The following is a 13,518-nucleotide window of genomic DNA, read 5'->3' as shown; positions in this document are numbered from 1 at the left end:
CAGGCCTGGCCACCTCCTCCCCCCACACTCCTCAATTGCCCACTCGTCCTGCCTGCCATCTGCTGCCACTCCCAGCACTCACAGTGCTTAGTGCATCCTGCACACAGCAGCTAGGTTATTCTTTCAGAATATTATTTTCTTCGTACAGTTCTAGTTATAATTTTATCTCTCCCATTTCTTCTCCTCCCGTCCCTTCCCTAATCCTCTCTTTTGCTCTTCATATGCCTTTGTGCATTCTGATCTCTCTGCTTTCACTCCCATGGTTTTGCTTTCTAGCTTCCCTGACCCTCATCTTTTTAGTTGCCTCTTTTCTGACCAGTCTTCCTCTAGCAAATCATTCCTGATTTCCCAGTTCATTTTGATTGCTCCTTTTTCAGGATGTCTGCAGTTCGTGTTGTCTGTATTCCTCATTTGTTACATGTTGGTAATTGCCTGTGGTGTATAATTTTTTTAATGTCTGATTATCTAACTGCCTCATTTTATAGATGAGGAAACTGAGATCCAGAATGAAGAATGGATTTGCCTTTGTCATCATCACAGTGCTTTATTCATCATAGGCATTCGGAAATGCAGGGTGACGGAGCAAGGGGTGGGTGTGTGTGTGTGTGTGTGTGTGTGTGTGTGTGTGAGTTTCCAAGGGAAGGAAAGGGAAACTAAGTTTAGTTTTGTCTTCCAGTTTCCAAACATAACTTCTTTTTTCTCTCCTTCATGTTTTCCTTCTCTTGTATTTCCCTCTTTCTATTTTTGCCTAGTGTTTAATTCTCATTCTTCTCCTTCTTTTTATGTCCAGAGCAGCTTGGTATTTGAGGGGAGGGAGGTTGGTGGGGTCCAGCGCAATCCAGTATCAATTCTTCCCTCTGTGTTTTAAACCTATTTTGTCATGCCCGGATCTCTGAAAACTCCTTGGTGAGTGAACACCAGCCATCTCATCTCAGAAATTATTACTGCCTTTGAAGGTGAACTGTACGAGGTAGTTAAGACTGTACCAAGTTCTAAGAATTTAAATTATGAGATAAGTTAATGGGTGTTGGCCTATTTCTCACTGGAAAAGCGACCTATTTGAAATCTATTTGAAATTTCAAAACTTATGAAAATGCAGTGAACCTATGGAATAAGTTGCCAGGAAGGCAGCATAAGGACGGAGACTGAGTCCGTTAACAACATTTATTGAACACCCACTGTGAGTAGAACCTTGTTGAAGAGATGTTCATGAAAGCACAGTGTGTTAAAGGTAAATGGTGATGAAGCTCATGACAAGGAAATGGAAGGAAACCAAAGATTTTAGTAAAATGTTGGTAAGGGTTCGGTATGTACGTGATACCCTTAACGTTTTCCACATGTGTCCATAGCTGTGGTTGATTTGCTTCAGGAATTAACAGATATAGACACCCTGCATGAGAGTGAAGAGGGAGCAGAAGTACTCATCGATGCTCTGGTAAGTTGCACATCCCTCTGGAGTTTTGCAGATGTGTGTGGTGTTGACATGGTCACCACCATTGTCTCTGTGAGTGGCGTCGGGTGGGTATCAGAGCTCTGTGGAGAGGCTGGAGTGAATGAGGAGAGTAAGAAAGTAGAAATGCAACTTGTGGGGTACTCTGTTCTTTGGGGCTATGTTAGGGAAGGGACTGTAGAGGCCCAGCATTTGAGTAAGTATCTGCTGTAGACAGGCTTTTCTCATTCTTTTCACTTCATGCAATCTTCACCATATCCTCTCAGATGGGTGTTATTGCTGTTATTTCCATTTACAGCTAGGAAGCCGAGGCTTAGAGAGGCAAAACAACTTGCCTGTGGTCAGCAGCTGGGATTTGAACCTGTGTTCTCTCTGCCTCCGTGGTCCTGTCTCCCGCCCCCAACTGTGTTGTTATTGACCTTTTTACAGTGAGTTTGCACAGAGGTTTTTTTTCTCCTCTGGGCTTTATAGTCTCAAGCGCTAGTGAGGACAGGTTTCATTATTACTTATTTTATGGATAGGGAATCGGAGAATGTTAAAAACGAGAACAAATCTTCTAACTCATCCAGACCAGAATTGCAGCTCCTGCCTGTAGAAGACTGGGCCAGTTGATTTCTGCATTCCCTTTTGTGGAGCCTAGGCAAGGACTCAGCATCTTCCTCAGCTAGGCAGCAGCCAATCAAAAGGAGTGTACACCTGAGGGCACCCAATCTAGTGTCATCGCCTTGCTTTACACGTAAGGAAATCCAGATGCAGAAATAAAGCCTTCCACTGAGTTATCAGCCAGGCCCTGTACCAGCTGAGAGGAGAGCCTGCAAGTTCTGATTCCTGCCGCAGGCCTGTCCCACCAACCAAGTTCCTTCTCTCGTGGGTGATCAGAGATGGCTCTAGACTGAAAAGGCACCACAGCTGGCCAGTGGCAGGTGTGAGTCTAGTCCAGCCTCTTACCCTGACACCTCTTGTGGATCTCTGGCACCCACCAAGCTATCTCCTTCCTCAAGGCTCTGTTGATTTTTCTTCCTGTCTGTTGTCTGGTCTTTTCTCTGTGGTAGGAACGTTAGTAAGTACTGATTTTGAGGCAGTTTGCACAGTTTAAAAAGGTCGCTGCAGCCACTTGTATTAGAAGTGCCTGGGGTGCTCCCTAGGCTACTTTCTGGGCCCATCCAAGACCTGCTGAATCCTAATGGCTGGAACTGGGCCCCCAAATGATTCTGAGACCCCATTGCTATTCTGCCCACCCCCCATCACCCTTTCTCTCTCTCAAGGTTCTTGACACTAGAAATTTCCCATGTGCCATGCTTGCTGCTGGCATTCAGTATGAGTGAAGGGGTTGTGAACCCACTGGGTATGAAGAACTGTCTCTTACAGAGAGCGAGGCTGGAGTCCAGCAGGGCGGTTTGTGACCGAAATGATGAAAATTTCTATTGCCATTTTTCTTTTGAGCTCCTTCCTAGAGCGAACCATCATTTTTGTAGAATTCAGGACCTTTATTTTTCCTTTGAACCACTGTGCAGAAAGAAAAGGATGATGTTGGGATATCCTTTTGTTTTGCGGAGCATCTGAAGAAAGGCTGTGGCACTTGCTCCTTCATTGTGTCCCCACAGTGTCATTTGTGCAGTCTTACCTTCCAGAGGTTAATTACAGTGGCCCTGAATGAGCCTTCCTGCCTGGTCCCTGGGCTGATTTTAATTACTATCTTGTGCCTGTGTGAATAGAGGAGATGAGAGAGGAACAGCTAGCCTGGCTGCTGCCTGTAAAACGTACCCAGAAACAGCAGTGTACACAGAAGCCTGCTTTGTGTTTTCTCTGTTGCCAAGCCCACCAACAGAAGCTGGATGTTGCAGATTTTATTGTTTGTTTGGAGAGAAACAATTCATCTTCAGTCTGAGGAGCCATTAGGTAGCTTCTATACAGGGTTTTTTGTTTGTTTAGTTTTTTTTTTTATTATATTATCTCAAGATTTTGACTCTTATAGCTTTATAATGGTGGGGCTGGTGTGAATCACAAACAGTCAACATTCCTAGGCTCCCATATATTATTTGCTTGTCTGCAGCCAGTCAGAAGCCATCAGTAAACATCGGAGAGCAGAACCAGTGGGTGGTCTTCCATTTATTTTTTTCTACCCTTGTGCTTCATTCAGGAAGAAGTTTGATAAGTATTCTCATATTACAAGGGTTGAGTTGTCTTCGTAGTTTTAATTTGGGGCCAATATCAGAGGCCTGGAATTGCATGAGCAGAGGCTAGAGGGCATGTTGCAGAATTTATTGTGGTGCGCAGTTTGCAGTTATTGCCTTGGTCTTTTTCCCAGTTGGAAGTCCTAAACAATAGAAAAGCACATTTGTGGGGAGAGAGCACTGTCCTGGCATCCTCAGGGAACTTTGGGGTTTAAAATATGGTTCACATCCACTGCTATGACTTATGCAAAAGGTGAATATTTGTGCTTTGTCACAAGTTGATTTGGTAGCCTGGGAAATAGACTCTTCTGAAGAGTAGTGAACACAAGGCAAAGTGTGTATTGCCCTGACAGCAGTTCTCTGGCAGATCTCTCTAAAGACGACTCTGGACTCCTTGAGAGTCGGGATTAGATTACAGCCATTTTTCTACTTTCTGGTCCCAAAACTTGCCATGTGCTTGGCAGTCCCATGCCTTTGCTCACATCTGCCATCAGCTTGGCAAGCCGTGCTTCTCCCAGGTTACCTGGAATACTCCCACTCATCCTTTAAAGCCTAACTTATCTCTTCTGAGTTTTTTCAGACTCATCACCTCAGCAGAATTTGTGTTCCTCTAGCACTTTGTGTCTCCTGGCCCTTGTCACGTTGGCTTATAGACATCTGTTTATAAGTTTGTCTTTCCTGAGATGCAATCCCTGTCAGAGGAGTGGCCAAAGTGGTGGCTCTGTCACTTACTTGCTATGTGTCCTTGGCAAAGTTACCTAACCTCCCTGTACTCAGTTTCTTCTTCTGTAAAATGGGGATAACAGTAGTGCCTATTGCATAGGGCTGAGGTGAGGAATAAATGAGATATTTAATAAGTCTTTAGAACAGTGTCTGGCACAGAATAAACACCCAAAAAATGTTGGCCATTATCTTCATAAAGGTTTTATGCCTGGCACATATTAAGTACTTAGTAAATTTCAGGTTAAAATGATAAGTATCATCTGCCACACAGTGAAATGTTTGTAAATATTTTTTGAGTTCAACAAACATTTTTTTTTCATTTCAACAAATGTTCAAAAAAATTTCTGAACAAATACTCGAAAAAAAACCCAAAACATTTGAAGGTTATGGGCCTAAATAAGACATAGGAGGATAGAGGTTTAGTTAAAAAAAAAAAAAAAGATGCAATAAGTAATGATGATAATGCAAGGCAGAATATTAAGAATGATTGTGACAGGGCTGGCCCGGTGGTGCAGCGGTTAAGTGCACGCGCCCCGCTTCGGCGGCCTGGGGTTCCCCGGTTCGGATCCCAGGTGCACACCAACACACCGCTTGTCAAGCCATGCTGTGGCAGCATCCCATGTAAAGTAGAGGAAGATGGGCACAGTTGTTAGCCCAGAGCCGATCTTCCTCAGCAAAAAAAAAAAAAAAAAAAAGAGGAGGATTGGCATCCAATGTTAGCTCAGGGCTGATCTTCCTCACAAAAAAAAAAAGAAGGAGAAGAACGATTGTGAGAGATGCAGGCTTCTCTGGAAATGAGAAGGAGGGAGCGATCACTTCTGATGGGGCAGAATTGGGAGGAGTGCAGCGCTGTAGGTGGCAGTGGCCTTTGTAAGGAGGCTTTAACATAAGGGTGTGTGGAGGTGTCAGATCCAGAGATAGAAATGTGGCTGGGCCGTGAAGCTGACTGGAGTAGCTAGGAGCCACCATTTGCTATAAATAGTTTCACAAAAGTGGCTTTGATGTGGAAAACCAGGGGACTGCCCTCCATACCCATTCTTGCCCTCAGTTAACCCTACTTAATGTTAAACTTTGAAGCCCCGTATTGGTTTGGCTTGGGCTGGTGGGTGATGCATTTCCGCTGCTCAGATGAGGCTGAGATTGGCAGGTTTTGGTCGCTCTAAGGGTACTTATTATGTAAATTTCTGAATCCTATCACTTTTATCCCTTCCCATTTCTATTAACATCTTTACTATCATCTGTATTTGTTCCCAAGCAAAATTCATTTGTTCTTTCGTTCACTAAATGTTTATTGAGTGCTTAGTATATTCTGGAGTCTAGGAACTGGGTATATGGCAGTGAGCAACACTGACAAAGTCTGCTTTTGTGGAGCTCATATTCTAGTGTAGGGAGAAACAGTAAATAAGTAAACAAGAAAACAGAGTGATTCTCTGTTACATAGAGAATTAAAATAGAGTGATGTGATGTAGGGTGACTGGAAATCACCTTAGCTTAGATAGTCGGGAAAGGCCTGCATTCTGGATGGCAAGAAGAAACCAGCCATTCAGAATGACCAAGGGCAAGATGGGACCAGTGCAAAGAACCCAAGGCAGAAATGAGCTTGACATATTCGAGGAACAGAAGGGCGCAACTGGGGTGAAGGGAGAGGAGAGAGTGCCGTCAGGTCCAGACCACCCTGGGCTTTGTGGGCCTTGGTAGTAGGTTTAGGTGGAATGCCAGTGTGAGGGGGAGAAATTGGAGGATAGTAAGCAAGGGAGTAGTAACATAGTCTGACCTAACATTTTGGCAGATTGTACAAAATAGAAGAATCCTTCAGATCCCTTCATATGTCCCTTTTTTATTTCCTCCTCTTCTCTTGTATCCACCCTTTCTGGTCAGGTAGAAACGTATGACTGATCATGCCCTTGAACTTTGTATCAGTAGGACCTACTGGAATATTGTTTGGGAGACCTGCTAACAAGCAGAAATAACCAATGACTTATCAGAAAACGTCAGACTTAAGACAGTCATGATTTCCAAGGCCAGGGTTGCTCTGGCTGATACTTCAATCCCTAAGCAGGATTTGTTTTTAGTTTCAGACTTAGTCTTAGGTCCAAAAGATAGGCATGAAGTTGGGAGACCCAAAAGGTTAGAGGGAATAAGGCAGAATGCTCATTTGTGCTTCATACTAGGCAACGTCCAGAGCTATGCATAATATAAGTATTTTTCCAAGGGTTTTCTGAGCTAAAGGTATTTTGACTGCTTTGACCCTCTTGCAATCAGATAAAATTGCATTTAACCCAGCTAAATATAAAGTTTCACACTTTGCAAGTTTTAAAAAGCTTTGCAAGCTTAAAAAGACTGTCTGTTAGAAGTTAGATTTCCGTAGCAAGAAAAAAGATTTTCCTCCAGCCAGACACCCATTATCCATAACCATTCAATTCTGGGATTTGAACGTGTTGCTTACTGCCATTGTCCCCACCACTTTCTAGACAGCAGAGATGGGAAACATAACTAAGAATCAAGGAACGGGAGAAAAATAATGCAGATAAAACAGCGATAAGCAATTGAAACCAGTGAAGCAGTTTGCAGAACTGACAAGCAGTGTGATACCCAGTGGAGTTGCAGTGTCTGCTGCTTTAGGATTCAGGGAGATTATAAGTCAATCAGGGTGATTTAAGGAAAAACAAACTGTGACATGGTTCATATTTTCCCCCAGATGTTTTTCTGTTTTCTCTCACATACCCAAATTGTCCAATTAATTAAGGAAAACATTGCAGTGGATTTCTTTGGTGAAGCTTTTGCTAGCCATGAGATTTGAAAGCAAGATTGTATATCTCCTTGGTATAAGAGGGGAAAATAGCTCTTTCTTGTATTTATGGGTGCTCTCAATTCTGGCATCAGTATCCCCTCAAATATGCAACTAATGTCTTTCATTGTTCCTCACACCAGGGCATAAAGGAGAGCCTAGAAAAATCTACTTCATTTGTGATTCAGGTATCCTAAATTAGTCAATAATTTCAGCTTTCCCCCCGTCCAGATGCTTCCCTTAAGTGTCACCGAGAAAGAGTAGAGGCGTTATTTCAAGATCTGTCCCTGTTGCCATTGTTCCATCCTCAGGCTCAGTTTGAATCGTGTCTGTAGAGTGCCTTGTACACAGTGTTCAGGAAGTGTCAGTTGAATGAGATCATTTCCTTCTCTCTGCTTTCTTTCTGCCTCACTGAAGTGAGAAGGTATGATGGGAAAACATAGAGTCCTGAAGTTGGTCACTTCAGCCACAAGCTTTGTGACTTTGGCCAGGGTAATTAACTTCTCTGGACCTTTGTATTCTCCTGTGAGGATTAAAAGCTGTGAGGATTACATGAGAGTAAATGGAGCAATATATATAAAGATCTGATTATAATACACAAAGTAAGTGTTTCGTCAGTTTATTTAAATTTAGCAAAATTTACTAAGTGCTATGTAGAGCATTGCTCTAGACTTTGAAGTGTATGCCTAGATGAATGAGGTTGCAGTGTCTGCCTTCTAAGAACTTGTTTTTCTTAGCCCATGGGAGATATGAGCAGTGGATAATCAGGTATGAGAAGGGATGAAGGGCTAGATTCTAACTCGCTACTTAATTTTTGAACCAGACCAAGGGTGAGGCATGCCACAGATTTTCATCTAATCTTTACAACTTATTTCCGTTTCCTAAGTGAGGAAACTGAGGCAATGAGAGCAGATACACCACAGGTACGCAGCAGATCTTATCTTGCAATACACGTTGACATATTGGCTGCTACTTAGGAATTTATTACCAGATAGATAATCACTTCTAGACTATGGGGTGTTTCCTTAGTTATCTTCCTTGGTGTGCCCTAGGGTTCTTCGTAAGAGCACCAGTTGTGCCAGAAGGTAGCGTGAAGTAGTATTGCTTTCTTTCACCTATGAAGGAAGCTTGGTTTTTGCTTTTCTTGCCACTACTCAGTAGCTGCATGGTCTTGGCTAAGTCATTAATCTCTTGAATATCAGCTGTATGATGTGGCTCCTGAAAGTAGCCTATTTCCTGTAGTGTTGTATGAATCAAATTAAATGAGAGAAATATAATTTTTTTTTATGCATTAAGTGTAATACAAATGTAAGGCATTTTGTTATGTTAATATTCTTTTCAAGAAGGAATTAGAAATTCATCAGAAGTAGTAGTTTCATAAAAGCTTAGCATGGAATGTTAGGAATGTTTTGAGTTTAACCCTAAATTTTGAGGTCAGTGTAAAGTATGGCTAGTAAACTTCCCAGCTAAACATCTCCTGGTGCTGTGGTCTAGAAATGTGCTTTTGACTCAAATGAACTATTGACCTGACTTAAGATGGCACTTTTGTAAGGTGTTTAAATGCCATAGAACAATAGAAAGAGCATTGGACTTGCTTTTAGAAGGCCTAGGTTCAAGTGCTAGCCTTGTCATCACTAACTCTGTAACCTTGAGTTCTACTTTGTCTCCTTAAGCTTCCATCTTAAGTTATGAGGCCTGCCCTTTTCTTGCCTCGGGGTCACTTCAAGGCTCAAAAGAGATAATGGGATGGGAGAGCACACTGTAAACCATAGGGGGCTGAGTATTTACTTGGTTTATTCAGTAGAGAAGTGAGTATGGAAATGGGAACGTTCTGGGGACTGTTTTGTGACGTGTGTCCCTCTCTCCTTTTGTTTCTGTGTTGCTGAAGGTGGACGGGCAGGTGGTAGCGCTGCTGGTACAGAACCTGGAGCGCCTGGATGAGTCTGTGAAAGAAGAGGCGGACGGCGTCCACAACACTCTGGGTGAGGGCAGGGGCAGCAGCATGCCCGCAGATTCTTTGTGTTTGTCTTGGGGCTTGGTGCTTGTTTCCCTTCCTCCTGCATAATAGAGTCAATAGCCGTAGTGTTTTTCTTTCCTTCTGCTCCCAAACTGCCTTTTCGGAAATGAAGACCGTTGTGTAAATTACATATAACTGCAGGTTTGGTTTGGCTTGCAGGTAATAAAAGCAGAAATCCACTAAGTAGGTAACCTTCCTGGACAAAAACTGCTAGCTCCTTTTAGCATACCTTTGCCTCCACAAGTTAGGATGAAGTCTGTGCAGGGTGAATTCTTTTCCTTTTGTCTTTCTTTTGCTTTGGAAAGTATATTTTACAATTTTTTAATCTCCATATATTGGTTTTTCTTCCCACTTCCCTTCAGTGGAACTACAACCTTTGAACAACTGTGTGCCCTTATTGGACATTTTATTTGACAAACCGTTAGTGTTTCTTTCTCTTCTTACGTATAGTTTGCCGTGTAAACTGCAAGTGGAAATATTGCTGTTAACTTGGCTGCTCCTTCGTCATCTGTTCATTTAAGCGGATTCTTCTGCAGTATTTCCCCTCCTCCTCCTCCTCCTCGAATCTCCTCAGTCTTTCCCTCTGCAAAGTTGCTGAACCAATAGCCTATTTAAAATTGTACTTTTGGGTAGTCCTCTTTATCACTGGTGGCTGTTTTATAAAACCAAAGGTGACATATCTGTAAGCAGAGCTTGAGAAATGAACAAGGCCCAGCAGAAGCAGAAATTTTGATGAGATGAGATTTTCTCTCAGCTCCTTTGTGTCTACCACAGATTTCTCTTATAGTTTTATACTCTGTTCTGTGAGGATTATCATAAAGAAGGAGGGAGACATAGCACCTAGGGAGTAAGAGAAGAGAGACTACAACAATCTGTAGTTTGGGGCTTGGCTCTAGTCTAGGGCCAGAATTTGGCATTGCCATCTCTTAGCCTAACGCTGAATTTTGCTGAAGAAAAAGCTTATCAAAAGTCTTAACTGACTGTTAATAAAAAGGGCCTCATGTAATGGAAAAAGCACCAGCCGGGTAATCTATAGAGATCTGTCTATAAGTTTCAACTTGGTCATGTACCAGCAGCTCAGGAGATTCATCCCTCTGTCCCCTGTTGAGTGCCTGATATTTGTCAGGCACTGTGCTAGGCACTGGGGGCAGGTTAAAGATGAATTAGGCATGATTCTACTCCTTAAGAGGCAGCCTGATGGGAAAGTCTTGAACAGAAAGGAAAGATAATGCAGGGTGACAAATGGTGTAAAAGGAGTCAGTGGCAAGCACTGTGGAAATGAAGAGGAAGGGTCTCCAAGGTGCTGGATGGGAGCAGTAGCCGATTGGGGCTGAATATGAAGACAGGTGCATTTTGACAGAGAAATGTGAGAAGGACTCTTGGGTAGGGGATTATCATTTGCAAAGCCATGAATGGGCACGGGCTTTGGGGAAAGAATAGACATGTCCTGTAGCAGTGGGAAGTAGGAGTGGTGGGAGATGGGACCAGAGAAGTGAGTCTGTCCAGATTCTGGAAGACCTTGTAAACCGTGGCAGGCGTTTGGATTTTATTCTAATAGGCAACAAGAAGCCATCTAAAGTGTAAGCAGAAGAATAAGATACAGACATAGAAGATTAAAATGAATGAGTTTATTTTCTTAGAAAATGTGAGAAAGTAATTTAAGGTGTTGTTATGATCTTCATCTCTCAGGGGTTTTATTGCTACTGTGCTCCCGTGGCTTTGTAGTGTCCTGCCCTGAGGGGGCCCCTGTCATTCTTTAACTTGCTATTGGCGAGGCTGACATGGGCACAGAAGTGAGGAAGAAGATAGGAGGTGTGATGATTTCTTCAGCCCTTTCTCTTTCAAAACTCAGGTCTGACACGTTCTGAGCATTGTGCTTAGAGAACACGGAACTCTATCTGCCTTATAATAGTAACATATCCTGGGATATGGAGCGGAAGGGGCCCTGAAGGAAATGAAAGCATTGGATGTATTACAGTGGGACTATAGGTGATTTTTTTTTTAAAAAGTCTCCTTTTTAAGTATCATAGTCATGCAATAACTTTTCTTTGCCTCCTAATGTTTAATTTTTCCATTAAGCAGCAATTTGTCTGTTGTACGAGATAGCAGGACCAATTATATTTGCTTCCGAGTACCTGACAGTTATGTCTCCAGCATGGCCTTCCCCCTCTCTGCACATTATTTTGTTTAATTAAGAAGATTATGCTTGCTTCCCTTGCAATATCCAGAGAAAGAGAGCTGAAAATGGAGGAATCAGGAAAGGAAGAGACTGAATTCACTATCCCCTGATCTTTTCCTAAGGCTTCTGTCTTAGCCCCCTCTCTCTTTAGTCATGGGTCTCTGGGACTCTAGTACAATGAGGACTACAGAGAGGGCCTTCTTAGGCAGATATCCACCCTTCTGTGTGTTCTGCTCTAGTGTTGTTCCCTATTAGCACAGAAAATCTATCACTTATTCCTTCTGTAAATTCTGTCATTTTCGGTTATGAGTTTTACTTGTAACATGACTTGAAGAAAAAGACCCATAGCATCTCCCTAGTTAATCTAAAAATGACAACACAGCATCTGGCTGGGAGGAATACAGGGAAGTGGGAAGAGGAATAAAATGCCTGTCATAGGAAGCAAGCTTGTTGTAGATGGAAACAGAGTTGCCCTCCCAAATGACTGGTGGCTGTCTCCCTTCAGCTATCGTGGAAAACATGGCTGAGTTCCGGCCCGAAATGTGCACAGAGGCTGCCCAGCAGGGTCTTCTGCAGTGGCTGCTGAAGAGGCTGAAGGTAAGTTTGGCTTTGTGGGACTGCAGCTCAAACTTCTCTTTGCTCTAGGCATGGCTCATGCTGGGTCATTGACACACATTGTGATCTCCGGGCTGTGTGATCTAGTTTGGGAATCTTTTGGTACCTCTTGTCTCTTTCTTGCTTTTCCCCTTTTGTTTTAAAAGAAGAGGTTTTAAAAATAGCCTTTAATACCTCTGAAAATAATACAAACATGTGAATACAAATTCATGTGGTACAGAAGGTAGAAAACTGAAAGTAAAAGTTCCCCTCTGCTGATTCCTTCTAGTTCCCCTTCCCAGAGGTAGCCACTGTTAACAATATTTCATCTATCCTTCTAGAAATTTTCTGTGCGTATATAGGAGTGTGGGTGTATGTATGTGTTTCACAAATAGAATTAGACAGTATTTTATTTTGTAAGTTGTTTCTTTTCAGTGAATCAATGGCTACCTAGTATTCCATTTTACAGATGTACCAAAATTAATTTAACCATTCCCCTGTTTATAAGTGTTTCACTGTTAAAACAGTGCTGCAGTGAATATCCTCGTTTACACACACACTTTTTTTTTCTTGCACACTTGTGTCAGTTTATCTGTAGGATAAATTCCTAGAAGTAGAATTGATAGGTCAAAGGGTATGCACATTTTTGTAGGTTTTGTGAAATTGTCCTCTGTAAAGGCTGCTTCACTTATTTGAGAGGGTCTGTTTCCCCTAGCAACACTGGGTATTATCACACTTCAAGTTTTGTTAATCTGATAAGTGAACACTGATACTTTAATTTGGAATTTTAAAATCATGTAAAGTGTATTGGCTTCCAGTTTATTAGCCATTTGTATACATCTCTTTTGGCTTTCTATTTATATCCTGTGTTCGTATTTCTGTTGGATTATTCATTCTCTTTCTTCTTAGCATAGTCCTTTTGACCATCTTTTTAACAATTAGTGCTGTCCCATAGAGTAAATGAGGAAAAGGAGAGGCAAGAGTTTCTCTCAGCGTAGTTTTAAGCAAAGATGTGATGGGAGCAGTTTGAAACTGCTTACGTGCAACTGAAATGGCCCTTGGGCAGGCAAGGATTCCCAACTTTTCAGTGAGGAGGCACTTGTTCATAGCTAGAATGATTCTCTGAGTAGTTATGGCCTTGCTCTGGTTCAGAGTGTCACAGAGATCCAGAAAGTCTGAGGTGCGTCAGATTTATCCCCCACTGTCTTGGCAGGGGTAAGGAAGAAGGTTCTGCCTAAGATATCGTATGCCCCGTGATTCCCTCTCTCTCTGACAATCTAGGTCTTCCTCAATCCTACTTATTTAACCATTTGTTCCCATTAAATCTCTAACATAGACTTATATAACATGACTTGGGGATATTCAGCTAGCCTAAATATTACCATCAGTGGGTATGGGCACATTTGCCTAGCAGAGTATAAACTTAATGCATAGTTCAGTAGCCTGCAACTCTCTTCACACACACATGCCCTTGCCTTTTCTTTCACAAAAACGTTGTCTAGTTAATTCATGCATTGCCATTTTGGCAACTTCCTTGTGACATTCTCATGAGTCTTGATGTCCTTTCGTTTTAGAACTTCTCTGTGTAATTTT

The 13,518-nt window shown here is 42.3% G+C and overlaps 1 protein-coding gene across 1 annotated transcript in view; it reads left to right on the top strand.

Annotated features, from left to right (window-relative positions):
• The window catches only part of CTNNBL1 (catenin beta like 1), a 160,155-nt gene that overhangs the window by 52,727 nt on the left and 93,910 nt on the right, over positions 1-13,518 (top strand). The window contains exons 5-7 of the mRNA XM_058562718.1: positions 1,338-1,435; positions 9,024-9,117; positions 11,837-11,928. Coding sequence (XP_058418701.1) covers positions 1,338-1,435; positions 9,024-9,117; positions 11,837-11,928 — 284 coding nt within the window. The remainder of the gene's footprint in view (positions 1-1,337; positions 1,436-9,023; positions 9,118-11,836; positions 11,929-13,518) is intronic.

The sequence above is a fragment of the Diceros bicornis genome, chromosome 19, assembly GCF_020826845.1.
Source record: "Diceros bicornis minor isolate mBicDic1 chromosome 19, mDicBic1.mat.cur, whole genome shotgun sequence".
Classification (NCBI taxonomy): Eukaryota; Metazoa; Chordata; class Mammalia; order Perissodactyla; family Rhinocerotidae; genus Diceros; species Diceros bicornis.
The sequence above is the reverse complement of the archived record's forward strand: the minus strand, read 5'-3'. Positions and strand labels throughout refer to the sequence as shown.